At 32.4% G+C, this 19309-nt stretch overlaps 1 protein-coding gene across 2 annotated transcripts; it reads left to right on the top strand.

The window, feature by feature from the left end:
• The first annotated feature begins 723 nt into the window (after positions 1–723).
• LOC116341078 (mast/stem cell growth factor receptor kita-like) lies at positions 724–18916 on the top strand. Of its 2 annotated transcripts, none has more exons than XM_031767936.1 (18): positions 724–1328; positions 12408–12622; positions 12682–12712; positions 12780–12857; positions 12919–13004; positions 13110–13254; positions 13356–13503; positions 13586–13818; positions 14914–14963; positions 15027–15172; positions 16275–16465; positions 16558–16709; positions 16777–17084; positions 17169–17245; positions 17375–17604; positions 17707–17812; positions 17991–18048; positions 18134–18916. In XM_031767936.1, the coding sequence occupies exons 2-18, from the start codon at positions 12527–12529 to the stop codon at positions 18366–18368; spliced, it is 2370 nt and encodes a 789-aa protein (XP_031623796.1). In that variant the 5' UTR covers positions 724–1328; positions 12408–12526; the 3' UTR covers positions 18369–18916. The 2 variants fall into 2 exon arrangements, with proteins under 2 accessions (XP_031623796.1, XP_031623797.1); XM_031767937.1 differs by lacking the exon at positions 724–1328 and adding an exon at positions 6931–6946.
• The last annotated feature ends 393 nt before the right edge of the window (positions 18917–19309 follow it).

Below are 19309 nucleotides of genomic sequence, written 5' to 3'. Positions count from 1 at the left end.
ACATTATCGACAACGAGCATTTTTCGAATTCATCAGTTCATTTTGTAAAATTAAATGAATTCTATCACGCCCACACTTTTGTATCACATTTTTTTATATTTTTTTTTATCATAATGAAAACAAAATAAACAAATAGCATTTGTTTTTTGGTTTGATCGAAATCTGAAAATGAGAGAAGCAATCAAAAGCACATCAACACAATCAAAAACAATTTCTCTTTTTTTGGCCAAACATTGTTGCATTTTAATTTCGCAATTTGAGTGATTTCAAATAAGTGCTTCTGAAATGACGGAACAAGGCAAATGCATGTCATCGTATTTCAATGGGTGATACAGTATTCAACGAATAACAAAAACAAACGGATAAAAAAACGGTGACAAATATTAATATGCGTATCGCTGGTGTATCTGAGAAAAACGGCGCGTAACAAAAGGACGTGTTAAAAACTGACAAATGAGTGTTCCTGAAATGCGGTATAAAGTAAATGCATATCATCTGGTATTTATATGTGTCATATGTTACGATACATTTTACAGCTTAAGATTTCTGTATCAAATAGACATGAATGTGGATAGACACAAACAAATTATGTGGAGTGTCTGTGTTTGCAATTTTACTTTCGATGGCGCACATGCGCCCGCTTTTTATTCCATTCATGAAAGTGAATTTCAGTTTCGGTGTGATCACAGCTCTCTTGAATTCAGTTGGATGCCAAATGTGGAATGAAGCGCAAGTGATTTTGTTTCGAGTTCTCAAAAGTGATTTTTGTAAACAGTTTCGAGATTAAATTCGTTGACAACACATTTCATTCGGTATCAATTTCAATGATGTTTTTGATTGAAACTTGACAACTTCAAAACGAAGAATTACAAACTGATATTCTTTATTATCTAATCTAAAAAACCATTTAAACTGACGAGCCACTCAATACAGTAACGGGGTTTTGTGTTGTATTCAATCGATAAAAATAAATACGTTTTCTTTGTGTGTTAAATTAAATGCAAGTTGTTGTTTTGTCTTCTGTTTCGTGAAATATGTTCCAACTTATTATTCTGAGAACGCTTTAAGTAATTTATATGTGGTCAAGTGAGCAATAGCTGTAGTGAACTTATTATTAGACATATATTTCTTTGGCCGATCACGCTGTTTTATATTTCATCAAAAAGACTTAAGGAAATGAAAATAAACGAGCTAGTGGGACGAGTATTACGTTGTTGTGCACATAACATTCAATAAACTCAATTCAGATAAATAAAAAATTACTAGAATTAATCAACTAAGAGTGAAAACGTTAAATTTTGACCGTTTTTTGTGAATGTGATCAGAACGTAAGTCCTCAAGTTTCTTTATTTATAAAACGTGCACTTCAGTTGTTTATCTTAATTTGAACAAAAAAAATCAGATTGAATATGATCCTTCTTGTTGCTACAGTCCGTGACATTGCCAAAATCAATTCTTTTTTTGAATGACACTTAATTAAACTTGAAATTGATGTGTTTTCAAATGCAATAAAAAGTCCATCACTTAAAAGCATTGTAAGCACTAATTCGCTGTGTCTGTCGTCATTTATCTCACTGTGACTTTAGCGTTAAATATTATTATGGAGAAGTACAGTGACTTTTAGATTATGGAAAAGCGACGGTTAACTTCTTCAGCGAATGTTTTATTCATATGACCTCAAAGTCATTATGAAGCTCAGTGAGATATGAAAGTTGTGTCAGAAAAATTTATGTTTATTTGATAAATTTAGCCCTCAATCATTGTTTTACAATGGGCCCATCAATCGGTAGAACAAAGTCAAAACAATGTCGAAATGTTTCTTAAAACTTGTTTATGAATCATTAGGAATTTGGTAGCTCATATTTTTTTCGGTTTCAGACATGATATATGAAGTCGGAAACCATTCAAAATTTCATGTTAAATGTGACATTGTTATTTCAAACAAAGCTTTAAGAATGTTGTGCATCAAAAATTGGGAAGTTAGCTTAAACATTGTTTGCGTTCATTGTTACCATTTTTACATTTTTTTTGAAATATTTTATTCAGACATTTTTGACGTGTAATCCATTTTGATGGCTCAAAGAATTTATCGATGGAAATAAAAGATGATATTTTTACGAAATGTATTTTTGTATGTCTGAAGACTGAATATTTCTAAGATCCGGTGCTGATTTTCTAAGTTTGAATCAGAAATGAACAAACATTTCGTATTAGTTGCCAACCCAACGACGTTCGACAGGTGTATTTTCAAGCGGAAATCTGACATATAACATACATTCGTTTACATAAACTTCGACGACTTAATGATTCAGTTTAGCGAAATACTTCCGAATGTTTTCTGCTTGAATGGAATCAATCAAGCTTCGTACACTTACGCTTGGTGTTGTATTTACTCAGGTCTGAATATAAATTGTTAGAAAAGACACCAACATATAACAGACGTGAAAATACAATAAGGCCCATGAAGTGAAAAATAAACACATTAATCTGTAAAAAATAAAAGTAGTCTATTCTAGTTTGTGGGAGCGTCTAAACATGAGAAGACATTTTGTTTATTTTTTTGGTGATGTCACGCCTTATCATATGAAAAAAGCTAAACTTTTCTTTGAGTCACGAGAGAAAAGAATTTCGATATAGGCATGCCATTTCGATCAAGAAATAAACATCCATACGAAATGGCAAAGTACAGAAACATGGCAACAACAATATGACTTTAAGTGGTTGGTTTTATGTTAAAATGATTGAATCTCAATGTTGTTATTCATGGAAAAATGTTAACATTCCACTTTTAAAGCGTCCATTATTGCAATGCAACTAAAAATAAACAACTATTTTTGGTGAGCATTTTTAGGTTGTCATGAACCATGAAATTGCATTTTTAATAAATATTTTCTTGTGCGTTGTGATATTCAAAAGCTGCACAATTGACTTGACTTTTCATCTGGAATTTCATTTGAAAGAGTAAAATGCACGTGGCCACTTTCATGTAATTCCATTTCGCTTTGTTTGTCGTAACATGTCAAGAAACATCATGCGAAACTCTATCAGAGGAAATGACACTTCAACTTAATCTATGAATAAGAGATTATCTCTTTTCCATTTATATTTCTAGATATATAATAAACATCTAAGATGCATTCGGCACTAAATCTGAAAACAAGAGAAGAAAAAAAAAATTACAACTTTAATATTTCTTATTCGATATTAAAATCTTGATATATATAAAAAATCCTTGGGAACTCCAAACAAAAACTTCTGGCTTTGCGATCAAATGGAAGGAAAACCTAGTATGCTCTTTTTTTGTTTCAGTAAAAATCAAAAAGTCTAGTATCAAACATAGTAGTGTTGATTGCTAAGATTGTGATTGTGACTCTGTATTAGAAATAATAATGATAAATTAACATATTTTGTGCGGAAGTTTTCCCATAGATATTAGGGAAAGAAGACTACTTCCTGTTCGTGGTCACTAGCAGAAAGAGCGTATACCGCAGTATGTACGCTGTTGTAAAACGTCCATAGACAACTTTTCATTAGGTCGTGTTGAAGTCATGAAGTTAGGCGTATAGAAGTTTGATATATTATAAAGCATACATAATCTTATAAATACTTTGAAATTTTTTGCTTTCAAACAAACGCAATGTCTTATACAGACAAACCAAGAGATGTGAATGTGATTTTTTTTTTCAGAAAAGGATGTTGGTTAATATATTGGAGAATATATTCGAAAACTCTCGATAAAAAGGAAACTAGTTATTGCTTACAAATTTCTAAGAAAAGAAAATTTCAAAGTAAAAGGGTACTTTGATTTGATAACCAATTCATGCAGAAAATGAAATTAACACAAAAAATCCTTTTGATTGTTTTCAACTTTTGCAAAAAAACAAAACATTATAAAACGTACACTTTCTTGCAAATGTGGTCGCAAATCAAATATGTACAGTTTGTAATTAGAAGATTATATACGTATAAAGTTTGGTCTGGTGTGGCATTTTCCTTTTAAAGTCATTAATCAACGTGCTTGTTTAAGTGCGTCATTTGAAATTTAATATTATTATTATGAATTGTGAATACGTTCGGTATTGAATTTTTGACGTAATCTTTCAACAATAAAATTCTGCCATCACATGTTCTCCCTATGGCTTGGAACTTATAAAATAAACTCTAGTTAATCCAGCCTAGTGACATGAAAAACGGGAAATACAACGAGTCATGACGTAACATTGAATGAAATCAAAAGAAAATTAAATTCCTTAAATTAAAATCGACATTTTGATTTTTATTCTTGGCATCGCACAGATATTGTTGGAATATTCAATCAAAATACTCATTAAAAAAAGAAAAAGAAATTCATGCATGCTATCTGAAAAATATGAAAGAAAATGCCATTCGTTAAAATTGCTTTGGTAGTTAAAACATTTCATTGAAAGTATTATTTCCTTTAAAAAAAGCGTACTTAATAATAATAATAATAATAATATTTATTCACCGCCAAAACTGGCTGAATCTTTTGAGTTTGTACATAATTTTTATACATTTGTTTGGTGGGAAAAAGGTATGAATCAATGATACACATTTGGTATACATCTGATCACCGTTAAAAACCACATCTTTTAATAAAGATTTCTAATAACTAATTAGCTACTTCTTACAGTAATAGCTAAATAGTTAATAGTAAACTGTTCAAATTACCGTCAAACAGCAAAAAACACTTATAAATACTAAACATTTTCAAATTGCACGCGGTTACAATGAGTCAGAAAATAATTAATAAATAAATAATTAAATAAATAATTGGATAAATAAATAATTTACATCTTTACAAAAATCACAATGTATCACATTAGATCGTTAAAGAAAACAGTGTTATAGTTAGACACCAATGACAAGTTAGAAAAATGGTCATCGCTTAAGGCTAAAAGTCGAGTTTTGAAAGTTGATCGTTTTGATTGCGTTGAAAATAGTTCGTGGACCTTATTTGACATTTTGCACATTTGGTTGATTGGTACTGATGGATTGATTTTGAAGTTCTTGTCATTGATTTTGAAGTACTCCACACATCTTAAGTTACGTCCATTTTGATTGCGGGCAATTTCAGTCTTCAGTGATGGGCAGTGAACGTTATTTTGCATCAAGTCGAAAATGAATAGAATTGATGCGTTGATACGGCGCCTTTGGAGTGATTGCATGTTTAGTTTGCCTAGGCGAGTGCTGAACGATGAAATCCTGTAGTCATTTGAAATATTTGGATACTCCTTGAGAGCAAACATTGAGAATTGACGCAGGCACGATTCTATTTTGTTCTTGTGTATATCATGGTACGGGAGCCATACCAAACAGCCATACTCCAAGATTGATTGTACGAGGGCGCAATATAATGACTTCAGAGTATTGACATCCGGAATATCGTAGCAAAATCTCTTTACGAATCCGAGTGCTGATGTTGCTTTAGCCACGATTGAATCGATATGTTTGATGAAGTTAAGTTTGTTGTCAAAGATAACTCCCAAATCTCTTTGTTCGCTCACTCTCTTGAATTTGTGACTGCCATAAGAGTAGGAACTTACGATTTGCTCTCTCTTTTTTGATATTGACATAACAGAGCATTTGTCAAGATTTAAATGAAGTTTGTTTGATTCGCACCAATTTTTTAATTTATTGATTGCAACTTGAAGTTTGATACAGTCATTGGTGTTAGCGATTGAAGTTGCCAATTTCAAATCGTCAGCAAACAGAGAGATAAAAATGTCGTCATCCTTAATGGAATTAACAATGTCGTTGATGAAAAGCAGAAATAGGGTGGGGCCCAAGTGACTTCCCTGAGGAACTCCTGAGTTAACGACAAACTCACTTGACTCCATTTGCCCATATTTCACGAATTGACGACGATTTGACAAATACGATTTGATCCATTCGATTAAGTTAGGAGGCAGATTGAAGTTTTGTAGTTTTGAAATCAGAATCGAATGATCAACAATGTCGAATGCCTTACTGAAGTCAGTATAAAGTACTTCTACCTGCTTATCTTCGTTCACTGCCTTCATAGAATAGTGCAGGAATTCTAAAAGATTCATCGAAGTCGAGCGACCTTTCATAAAACCATGTTGTTGTGGAACTATTTTATCGGCTACCATCTTGCTGATCTCCAAATTAATCAAATATTCGAAAAACTTGGCGATCGTTGGCAATTTGGCAATGCACCGATAATTTTCAACGTTAGAACGTGATCCCTTTTTGAATATTGGTCCAACGCTGTAACGTTTCCATCTCATAGGAAAGTGTCCAGTGGAAAGCGAATCATTGAAAATCATTGACAGCGGTTCGTATAATAAGCCAGCACAATTTTTAAGAAGGATTGGATGAATTCCGTCTGGTCCTGCGCCTTTCTTAGAGTTAATTTTTAGTAACTCGTCAAAAACAGAAAATTCGTTAAGAATGAAATTGTCAACGGAAGAATTTGTTTGAGTTGACGCTTGTGCTGTCGATTGAATTAGAGACGGTTGATTTGCAAAATTATTTTTGAAAAATGTTGCAAACATTTCAGCTTGCTCCATCTTATCAACCGATGATTTGTCACCATAATGCAACGATTTTGGGTCGCAGTCACTGTTTTTCTTCGTGTTGACAAAACGCCAGAACGATGTAGGGTCGGACTTCAATGAAGAAGTCATTTTGTCGACATACGAATTGTACAGTTCCGTGTTAAGTTTGCTGTAATTTTCAAGCGCAAGCAAATAGTCAGAGTCATTGTTAGTTGACTTCGATCTTTTCCACTCCTTGTTCTTTTTATTTTTGAGAGACTGAAGTTGCTTGTTGTTCCACGGACATTTCGATGTAATCTTTTTCGTTCGAACAGGTACGCTTTCAGGTTAAATACGCTTTCCAATTAAAAAAAGTTTTTGCTTCAGTATTCTAATGGATTTCCCGTGTTTTATTTGATCTTTGTCAGGTATGCATTTCCAATCAACTTTTCAATGTTATGTTTTTTCGATGCTATCAGCAGCTCCTTTGTATGATTTCAAAAGTCAAGTAGTTTTCAAAATTTTGTATAGCATTCAAGTCAATTTGGGCATAAAAGAACTCGTACTAACAATAAATAGAAGTATTTTATAGAATTACATATACAGTATTTTTAGATCACATTTCCTGCATTTTCAATGTTTGTGATACATTATTGTTCTTTCATCCGCTGAAGTGGAGCAATTGAAAATTCCATCAACAACGGAAATCATAAATGATGTAAAATGAATTCATTTTATTCCACACCAGGTATATACCAACGAAAGCATAAGAATAATTTTCAAAAATGATTATTTACAATTAACATGCACATGATTGTGTTTCTCAAAAGAAACACAATACCGTTTACATACTATGATAACGCAAAATTTGTTCAGTATTATTATTTCACTGTGAACTTTTCCTTCATGTAGATGACTGTATGATTTTGTTTCTCTTCTTATCCATTCTTATCTAAATTGTTCACGTCAAAAAAATAATGGAATTCAATATATTCGCGACACCACCATTTTTGTTGTTAAATTCTCAGAAACTCTTAAAATACAATTCAAATAAGAAAAATCATCGTCGCATATCACAGGACGCCTCAAGTCACTGGACGAATTTTTCAATGAACCCATATCAAACTGAATAGTTTTTTCTTTACATTACGATTGCTTTTTTTGCTGTTGAATAACGTTTTAATGGGGCGATTTATTAAATAATAATAATAATAGAAGCAGCTTTAGGACGTTACAATACAAATTCATGGGAATATTTAAATCGAGAGGGGTAAGCAAAAAAGTGAAGCGTACTTTTTTCGTTTTTTTTTGCTCTTCACTCTTTTGACGAAAATCTCTAGCAAATTGAAAGAATTCTTTGAAATATTTTAAGGGGTAACACTTTGTCGGGGGGTGTAATCGGACCCCTCGGACCCCTACTGAGGACGTATAATACATGTTATAACACACAATATTTTCTATAATTTTAAATGAAAACAGGCTTAGGACCTCGAAGTACATGACGACGTTGAAAACGTGTCATATCAGTTACATGTGTATATCAATAGTGTAGCTACTCATAACTTGTTGCTGAGCAAAGTAATTCAAGCAAAAAAAATGTGGATTTGAATATCACTTTCCCTTCAATGCGATTCATTGTTTTTCCATGAAAGCTCAAGCTTCGCGTGATCCCATATAAAACTTCGGGACTCTATACTTCAACATTCATGAAAAAAAATTGTTTGGTATCAACGCACACAAATAACAAACAATTTTTGTGTTAACATTGGAATAATTCAAATTGTATACACATTTCACAAATAAACGAAGCATTCGAACTGACTCAATTGAAATGTTTTCAACGAAAATGAGACGAAAACTATTTCAATATTATAGACATTAGTTTTGTAAAATCTTCATTTCCTTGAATTTGCAGTAACTTGAAAATGTACAGACGAGTCAAATCGGCATATGAAGAGCTGTGCGAGAAGAACATAAATACAGATGGTGAAGAATTTAATACAATGATTGGCATATGTCGCATATGACACTACTGAGACAAAATGATTGAACATGTTCTAAGTTGATAGAAGTGTTAATACCCGTTCAACATCCTGAAATGTAGACTTCTCATTTTCCAATCAAACTTATAACGATAAAATACGTGACAGACAATTTATGTTAATAATTGTGTCAGATCAAATTCTCCTTTTAACGTTTCGAAAGCATGCAACAAAATTGTGTTTCCATGTGAACGAGCTTGTGAGAAATAGTTCTCGTCGAGTGAATATATGGTAATTGAAAATCGGATATTTTTCTCATGGAAATATACTACAATGGAATGCGCTTTGGAGTGATTTTCAAATCAAGGGAATTTCTATTCAAGTACCAAATTTTTCGCCACTTTACCACAAAAATAAATTGGATAAGTTATGCGATTTGGTGATTTTTATGGAAAGAGCAACAAACAAATTTATTTGAAAATAATTAGTTTAGCCAACTTATACAGGGTCTCTCATATATCCGGCTCACTATGAAGGAGTGAAAATTTCTAAAAACCCTTCGAAAAATCGACTTTGTAAGATTTGAGGGGTCAATTTTACACTTTTTTGGTCCAAAATTTGTGAAAAAACGTGGATGAGAAAAATATCGATTCTAAGGTAATTTTTCATGCTGATTCCGAAGTTCGGGGTTTCAGGTCAAAAAACCCCTTAAGGGGTGGGGAGACTTGGAGGGCAGGGGTCCTAAAAAATTTCTCTCATCATTCTGAACAACTTTGTAGTACATTATTTTTTGATCGGATGAAGTTTTGCAAAATTGGAGGCACCCCCATCCCCCCTGAAGAACAATTCTGCTCAGATAGAAATTTTCAATTTTTCACCCCCAACATACCCTCAAAGGGTTTTTAGAAATTTTCACTCCTTCATAGTGAGCCTGATGTATGAGACACCCTGTATATACAAACAGAAACAGCTTCAAATCGAAAAGATATGAATTGAAAATGAAATAATTATTCTATTATTCAAAAAATGTCCTCAATATCCTTATAATAAAATTTGAATTTCCATAAAATTCAAAGTGACTCTTTTTATTAGTTCACCTGAATGAATCTCCGTATCAAATATTCATATAAAATCTAGTTTAATCATATTTCACATTGAACCGTACGATATAACAATGCGTAGATCGACACGTATACGAAGTGGCTTTTTATTTGAAATAATAAGGAATATTTTAATTAATTCGTGTGCCACTGTTCATAAATAATTGAATGCGAATTTCAATATCTTTTCATACGCAAATTTTTAATGAACACATTTGGTGAGTTCAGAGGACATAAAATGGATTAAAGCATAATTCATATTCAGTGAATAAGAATAAAGCGAATGTCTTCTATATTTAAACTTGAAAAAAAACAACATGTCGTTTATTATTTACATGCGTGACTTTGGAAGTTTTTATGAACAGATTCGTGTATCAGCTTACTGAAAATGAAGTATTTAATATGAAAAAAATCGTTTCACTTTCATGAATCTATGAAGTAATAATCACAATTACGGCATTTCCATGTTTATGTATTTAAATCTTACTTCTCTGAAAAAACAAGTCATTATAAATGGAATAAGTATTCATCCGAGTAATATCAGTGGGAATCATAGCTTCTTGAGTTGGCGATCCAAGGGGGGTAATTTCAAAATTTTCCAAAAATGTAAAGGGGTAACTTTTTCGATTTGGTCTCGCACAAATTTAAAAATGCATTTTATTTTTGAATAGTTCAGTCTCAGAGCATTTGTCTCAAAAAGCCCTGCAGAAGGCAAAACTCACAAGTTGCCGTGCGGTAGTAGAAAGAACTGTGTGTATGCGTCAACATGTTTGCCGTCCGCACTCACTTCGATCGTGAGTTACGGTGTCTTGCGGGAATATCTTCCATATATAGTGCACCGATATAGTATAGATATCGACACTATTTAGTGCTATTTCTATATGTTATGGACACACTGCAAAATTTCAATTTATGTATTATAATCAGTGAATAGATTGGGCTACAGCTACTCAGAGAAATTGAACAGTGTAAACACAAATGTTTGTTGTGTATTTCGCCCATTTACACTGACGTGAAGTTTTTTCAATCTAAACTTATGTTTATTTGAACACACAACAAAGACGTCTGAATGAACCGTCGCACATTTTCATACACAAAAACAACACTTTAATCATTTCGTTCTTCGCTTGAAACTTAATTATATCACTTCTTTTGGCTCTTTCAATATGCAAAATCGATTAAATGATGAAAAACAAATAAAAATTATCGCAAATATGAGCGTGAGATACGGATTTTTTTATGTTTTTACAACACACCGGTAAACTTTTTTTAGAGCAAAATATCACTATAAATCACATCAATTTCAAATCAAATTATATTTTAAATCTTTCATTGAATATTTAACAATAAAATAAAAATATGAAAAAAAATTTATCATTTGAAAAAAATAGTTTTTTTTACGAAAAATCATTTTACACTGAACTTACAAAATCAAAGTGTAAAATGAAGATTTGCACTGACGTTATACACACACAGTGTAAAATGTCGAATTCACAGCATTTTTGTTGTAGTGTGGGTGAAACGTCTGTGTAAATGGGCGAAATACACAACAAACATTTGTGTTTACACTGTTCAATTTCTATGAGTATAGCAGTGCTATCTTCACAGCTCCTATTCATAGGTGCTATTTGTGAAAAACGCATATGGACAGCGGCTTTATGATACAATTCCGAACGAAATGTTCAAAATATAAATAGAACAATAGACTTATGGATTTTAGCTTTTTTTTGCATAAACAAACAATAGGTCTATTGTCCGGAATTTTGTCATAAAATCGCTGTCTGTATGCGTTGTAGCACTGCTATAGCTGTAGCCCAATCTATTCACTAGTTATAATGTAAACTACTGAATAGACGCTGAATACAGTATTGACCTATCGTGTAACTGTAGATGGCCCTAACTCTGGTTGAAATGCATACGAATGTTTCAGAATAAAATTTTCTGTTGTTAGTTGACTCAAAATTAATGGTGTTTTAATATGATGTTTTCTGTTTATTTGCTGGAGTCATAGTTTTTGTTTCAATTTTCAAACGGACACAAAAATTGCAAAAAGATAACCAAAAAATTTGCAGATAACTCGACTACACTGAGTATTTTGATAGAAAAAACATAACAAAATAGAAGTAGTTCTTACTTTTTAATGAATGTAAAACTGAATATCAATTTAATTCGTCCATCCAATTATTTATTTTGCTGCAGAATTCAAACCGTTCCTCGCTAATGATTCAATATTGTTTCAAGCATATTGAGGTACTAATGAAGATAAGATGCTCAATTTTCCAGAAATGCAGCATTCATGTCCTTTAAATACTTACCATATTACCATAGATATTATTGACTTTATAATTGCAATTAATTTATGATTCAAAAGGGTTCAAAATGTAACAAGCAAATACTTGAAAATTAATTGATGTTTTTCTTCATAGATAAGTAAACAAGTTATGGAACTGATAAGAATTTAGAGGGATTTAAATACTTTTGAATTCAGTACATCGGTCGAACTTTTTGAAATAAATGATAACAATTCGTTGATAAAATGATAACAATCGCTAGCTGATTACAACAATAAATAGGTCCATTGAAATGAATGTTGTTATTGTATTTTGGAAAATTACAATAAAATAAAGTTGTTGAAACGTCGAAGTTAGTTCTTTTGATGCTTTTTGAAGTTCAAAAAGTTAGTGTTCAAATTTCAAGCAAATAAAAAACACAACCTTATTATTTACTCGAACTATATAAATTTTATTACTCCATAAGAATATATATTCTAAAAAATGATGAAATTTATTTCACTTACAATCTTTCAGATAAACGTTGGCATTTCATACTTGTTGCGCAATATATGTAAACAGCTTGCAGCAAGGAAATGAATGCGCTTCTTTTAGATACTGACAGTAAATAAGATGAATTGACTTGAATATTAAAAATGACGACGACAGCTGGAGTACACAAAACGTTGAAGTTACCTGAATTCAACATATTGACACTTGTTGTATTTTATATTACGATTATTGAATGCAGGGTAATTTTGAGCAATTCTTTTTTCTTTAGACATCAAAAATTCACTATAAACAATTTCAGTTACAGGATATACCTCACGGTTCTTTAACAGGTAAAATTGAATGATGGAAGAAAAATGGTGCTCAATAACTAAAGTATATTTAATGGTTTCCTTCTAGATTTAAACGTAGAAACAATTGTTTTCGGAAAAGATGGATTGCAAGCGAATATTAGTTGGAAATCGGCCGATCTACAAGGTAAATCCGCTAGAATTTTCTATTTATAGCAAATACAATGATATTCTGAATGATATTATAGGCCGTAAATTGGACGTAGGCTTGATTCCTGTGGTGGATGAATATTGTACAAACCGTAAACCATGCCGTGAATACGGATTACTCTCGGTATGAACGACTTAACGTTGATAGTGTTGTAACATTAATCACATAATTATCTTGAAGCATGTTAATCATCGATGATATGACATATCATTTTCAATCTAAATATAGAATGTGACTGAGATACTGTTGCCAAAGAATCCATTGATAGAGCTTGAGCACCATGAGTGCTCCGTTATGGCGGGCTGTTCGTACGAAGTAAAAATCGAAACCGCAGATCTAACAATAAAACAAACGACGAATTATACCGTTCCTGGTAAATATCGGAAATTCTTATGTCGTTCGATCTATTCGAATTCAAAATAATTAATCAAAAGCGATTTTTTTTTTATCATTCTGTCACATGTGACATTTTAGATTGCGTGAGTGATGTATGCTCTTGTAAACATGAACATAAACTTCCCACAATGTTTCTTAACGCTACTGTCGATTCTCAAAATCTAAAGATTTATTGGAGAGTAAATGAAAGCTCGGAAAATGTATCGTTGAGCAGCGTTTTTATCAGGTAAAACTCTTTCGCATTGTTTTTTTTTTGTCTCAATTCAATTAATACAAAATGAAATCCCAATGCGTCTCTGGTAAATTAGTGTTCATTACCAGAGTAATCCATCGCTTCGTTGGGGCGGCCAAACGAAACAACTTGATGTTGACCACATACAATTGCAAAACACAACCAACAATACCGAAATCGATGATGGATATCATTACGTAGATTTGACCAAAGAAATGATAAATGCAACGGAATTCGGATTATTGGTTCGTGCTCATGTCGTTGATCATATTGGGTGTGAGGGCAAAGAAAGCAATGTCACATATAAGGGTAAGTGACTTTTTGCATTAAATATTCCAGACTGTAAGCTAGAGGCGGTCGGTTTCGAACTTTTACAGATTAAATAATGCTTTTGTGGATATAACTTAAACGTTTTGTTATTTAAAAGACATCGTCTTAAGATAATAACTTTACACAATACACATAGTAAATAACTTTTTCATGATATTTTATCCAAATGACTTGCAAAATAACTTTTTCGAAAAAAAAGCATAAACAATTTACATTAATTTCAAACGAAAACAGTACTGAAGTTCTTTCACTCGAAAATTCAATTATTCTTAATGTGTCGGGAGGAACACTTCTGCAAAAATATTTTATTTGCATTCGGCGCAATCGCATCTCATTATTTGTCTTCATTATGCTTTTCATTTTGTTTGGTATGTAAATTTAATTCCGGTTTGAAGACACTTTTCGTCATTGAAGAAAGACGTTCGACGGTTTTCCTTCGTTGAGCTTTCAATCTATCAGGAAATACAGTCAATGGAATCTCTCAATTTAGATGAGTGGACTATTTAAGCAGTGACCGGTTCGCGCATATTTCTATGCTTGCCTAAATACGCTAGGTAGCATAGATATCCCAAGCATAGCCGCAAACGCAACCGACGCATCGCCGTTCACTCTATATGAAAAATACACATATTCGTTTATGCAGACGACCGTGCGCATACAATATAGCTCGAATCGAATGGCGACGGGTGCGTTGCGGCTTGCGTCTCCGCTATGCTTAGCATAGCTATCAGGCATAGAAATATGCGCGAACCGGTCACTGTATTTAAGACGGATTTAATAAAAAAAGAAGTCAATATTCAGAGTTTCCACATCGAAACTGCAATCAATTGATGTCACAAAATTTAAATGTTCCAATGACAAATCCATCGAATTTATTCATGTCCCATTTGACGATATTCCCCGCAGTATATTTCTGTTTTTGAAGTTTGGAAAAGTTATCTGGAAAAGTTATCATGTTTTACGAAACTCCGGTCGAACTGCACTACGCCGATTTTTGTTAGCAAGAAACAAAATCAAGCAGTAAATCTTTGTTGTGATTTAAATAGTAACGCATGTATTTTATCTCTCTTACAGTTTTGCCAAACAGAAAACTCACAATAGTTTATGCTAGCAATAGTTATGTGGTAAGTGCTTCGAAGGGTAAATAATTTAAAATATGTTGATTAAATTATGTTTTAAAATTACAGAAATTATTCTTCATATTCTTTTCCGTTGTAATTGTGTTGTTGGTGATTGGATTCACTTTGACATACCGACACATACAGCATTTACTCCAGACCAAATCATTTGTGAAAAACTGGCGTGGAATCTATCAAAATGTACCAAATGTCGGGTGAGCAAAATTTTATTTTTGCATTTTTTCCAAACCTTTTTACATTCATATTTGGCAGGAAATGTGTGGGTGTATATTAATAAAATGTTTTCATTCGGAGAATTTCATTGGTAAAAGGGGCTGGTCTACCACATGCATTATGCCATTTAACATTGAGAATATAGACCTCTAGTATAGTCTATAGAAACGATTTACAAAAAAGCTTACATTAAGACATAATATCCTCTATTATTTGTTTTTGTTACTTTTTTAATGATCTGGTACACATTTTTACCATTCATAGTATACATACAGTTGTAATCAAAATAACCACAAAAAAGGTCATGGTTAAGTGCGTGTTGTTCCCACAAATTAAAATTCGTGAAAATATTCGCGTGTACAAAAAAAGTGACTGACTATTTTGGGACAAACTGACCGACTATTGACTGTAAAAACAAGCAACCTTAGTTAAATTTAGTTAATCGTTTGTTAACTTCAATCCTAGGGGTTTTTATCTCAATCAAAACACTGTGAATATTGCGTATATTTTGCGTATATTCTGCGAATATTCGCAAAATATTCGCAAAATACGTACATTCAATGCATGATTCGTAAAATATGCATAGCATATGTACCATCGAATAATATATATTCGCGACCAGATAAATTCCCCTAGCTTCAATCAATTAAAGTAAGCTATAGTTGACAATAATCATAGTCACTCGATAGTCAAAACGTCCCAAAATTTATGAATTTAGCTAACTATAGTCACTTACAGTCAAAAGTAACTAAGTCATTTTTTTTCCACTCGGGTTTACTTACAAGAAAATTATTTTGTGCAATCGTACCTTTACCTTTACCCTGTTATTCATAAACATGTGAATACTTTTTCAATATTTTGTGTAAATATTGTAAAATAACGATACTCGATATGAAATCAAATGCAAATAGAAAACTGTACTCCAGAATAATGTATGATAGAATAACTCAATATACATATATGATAAAACAACTGTTGACATTCTGCTTCAATCGTCGCTGTATCAACATTATGCAAGAAGACTCAATCACATGCATGTATTGTGTGCTTATATCAATATGTTCCTCATTCCATTTCATACAGATTCAGGGCAATCAAATTTCAAGAGAATTTCCTGTATGGCGAAGCGTTTCAGCATTGTGAAATTCCGCATTCAGCTTTAAAATTTAGTCACAACATTGGAAAGGGGAACTTCGGGAGTGTATATTTGGCTGTTGCTGACGGAATTGGGCCAGCAAATAATTCGGGCCTGGTAGCTGTAAAAAAGCTTAAAAGTATGATTTACTAATATTTATAATTATCTCATGGGATTTCAATGTTGACAAATCATGTTCCATGTTCTTGTACAATGTACATAAAAATACAGAAAATCATAACATTGAAGAAAAGGACGAATTTCTCGAGGAAATTGCAACGATGAAGAAAGTCTCACACCCAAATATAGTTGCTCTCATCGGATATTGTACAACAAAACAGCCAATGTTTATAGTGATGGAGTATGTGGGCTGTGGCGATTTGGTAAGTCTTATTCGATACAAATAATAACCATAAGAATGCTCGATTGATGGTTCTCTTTGGTTCACAGCTAAACTATTTGCGTAGGTTGCGTGAACAGCATGAATCGAAAATGTCTGCAATCAATCGTATGCTGTGTCAACAACGAAAACCAACAACAAATCGTCACATAACAAATAGTAGCACCAGCAGCACAATAAACTTATTGTCACAAAGCAGTAATGTCAATAAAAGTATTAAAACTTACACAAACTTATCAAAAGGGGGTTGCAACAGCAATCGCACATCGGTGTCAAGTTTAAATAACAATCCAATCACAGTAACCACATTAAATAAACTTGAAATGGAAGTAAATTATTTGGAGTTATGCCATTCATCGTAAGCTTCCTAATTTGTGGCTTCTCTTAATTCGCAATGAATGGAGTAATTATATTTTGTTCATTTTTTCCGCTATATATACAGAAGCAGTTACTCAGACGCATCATGTTCCACAAAACCGGAAAGCATCGCATCAACCAAACGAATTTCAGATACTGACAGTATGTTTTTTTATGTTTAATGTGTTGTTTGCTTCGTGTCTGAAATTTATAGCAAAAAAATATTACTTTTATAATCAAACAATTCATTATTTTTCTTTCTCCCTCTCTCTCTCTCTGTCCTTCTGTCAGATTACACAGTATTTCCCCAAGCTATATCACTTGAATGTGTGCTCGACCATAAGGAATTACATTGCTTTGCTGTTCAAATAGCTCGTGGTATGAGACACCTAGAAGAACGGCGTATTATTCATCGTGATTTGGCTGCACGCAACATACTCATTGATGAAAACAAACAGCTGAAAATTTCGGATTTTGGTTTGTCGAAGACAACTATCTATGTGGCGCAACGCACAAAAAAGGTATCATCTAAAAAAAATTAATCAAAAACTCATTCATATTTTGCAAACGATTGCAATTGTAAGAAGCACGAAATAACTCATTGGGGCATTCATCATTCACAGGTACCCATCCGATGGATGGCAATTGAGGCATTACGTGAGAGTGTTTATACCGACAAAAGTGATGTTTGGAGTTTTGGTGTAGTACTATGGGAAATTGGGACTTTAGGTAATGCTATAAAATCGTCCTTGGTTGTACAGCAAAATCATTTGCGGTTGCCATTGTTGATGGCAAACAACGACAAAACAAATGACAAAAGCATTTACGTTCGACTAGTTAAACACTTGATTTCATTTATCATTCCCCGATCTAAATTACATTTTGTGGCTTTTTATTTTGATCACAGGTGGAATCCCCTATGCAAATTTATCCAACGAACTGTTACTAAAATACTTGGTCGATGGGTATTGAAATTTATGATTTAAATTTACATAAAATTTGACTTTGTGCCACAAAATGTTTAAATTTCGAATTAAATCATTTTTTTAGATATCGCATGCCACGGCCGGAAATATGCTCAGAGCAACTGTACAAATTAATGCAGCAATGTTGGTCAGAAAGTCCTTTTAATCGGCCATCTTTCTCGGAAATTGTTCAACGATTGGAAAACACCGAAAGAGATGAACATATTTATGTAAATTTTGATGAAATCGCGCCAAACTACGTGTTTCCACCTACACGCGTTACTGAATCAGATAAAACGGACAAAACATCCGCTGATTAAAAAATAAATTTTCGCCAGCACATTGTTTGCTGAGTACATTTAAACAGGATATGAACACTGTGATATTTCCCAAAAGCGGCGGAACTAGCTGTGAATGATGATTATATTTTATTCCAGCTCTGTCGTTGAAGCAATTTGCAAACAAATAGCTGTGAATTCAAGCTGATTGGAATTGTGTACACTAGGATTTCAAGTGAATATTTTAAGGAAATGATCAATGGAATATATTTTTAAATACTTATAAACCTTAGACACTTAATTTTGCTTGTCTGTTTCAACCAAGGTTTCAACACACAGACATATCGAAGTTTGTTTAAATGGTTGTCACTCATTATTTGAAATTGCTGTGTATATTAGGCGAATACATTTTTATTGATAGCCAAGTTATCAAATGAAAAAAATGTTAGTGAAGAATCAATTGTATTTTGTGAGGGTACGTATGTTGGAGCATTTAAATGGATTTAAATTTTAATTTAATTCTAAATTTTTAATTATGAATGTCCAAAATGAAATCATTCGGTTTCAAATCAAAGTTGCTGTTTATTGATTACGGGTTTATTTTTCATTTTCAAATGAATGTCAATACTTGAGAAAAAATTATTCTTGGTGTTGATTTTTAGTAAAATTCATGTCTGTACCAATTTCGAATTTATAACTGTGAATTTAAAAAAAACGTATTAAAAAAATAAATGGAGCTTAAAAAAATATATATTTTTGTATCGTTTCACTTAAGAAAAATATTCTTTGTCAATATTTAAAAAAAATGGTCTGATAAAGAGATCTTCAGAGGGTATGTAAAAGCGAAGACTAGCGCGAAGATCTATAAAAAAGTTCCAATGGGATTTCATCGCAAAACTGTCAACATTCGATCAGAAGTCACTTTTTGGGATCAATTTGGCAGTATTAATTACCGCTGCAGAGTTTGATCCTTCCAATTCGTA

The sequence above is a fragment of the Contarinia nasturtii genome, unplaced genomic scaffold (assembly GCF_009176525.2).
Source record: "Contarinia nasturtii isolate CC-2019 unplaced genomic scaffold, AAFC_CNas_1.1 Cnas_scaffold_695, whole genome shotgun sequence".
NCBI lineage: Eukaryota > Metazoa > Arthropoda > Insecta > Diptera > Cecidomyiidae > Contarinia > Contarinia nasturtii.
The sequence above is the reverse complement of the archived record's forward strand: the minus strand, read 5'-3'. Positions and strand labels throughout refer to the sequence as shown.

Bases quoted from the DNA above. Each gene is read 5' to 3' on its own strand.
- LOC116341078 (XM_031767936.1), top strand. From the start codon at position 12,527: ATGACGACGACAGCTGGAGTACACAAAACGTTGAAGTTACCTGAATTC. The intron at 13,504-13,585 runs GTAAAACTCTTT...CTGGTAAATTAG, and splicing joins TTGAGCAGCGTTTTTATCAG to TGTTCATTACCAGAGTAATC. The intron at 18,049-18,133 runs GTATTGAAATTT...TCATTTTTTTAG, and splicing joins CTAAAATACTTGGTCGATGG to ATATCGCATGCCACGGCCGG.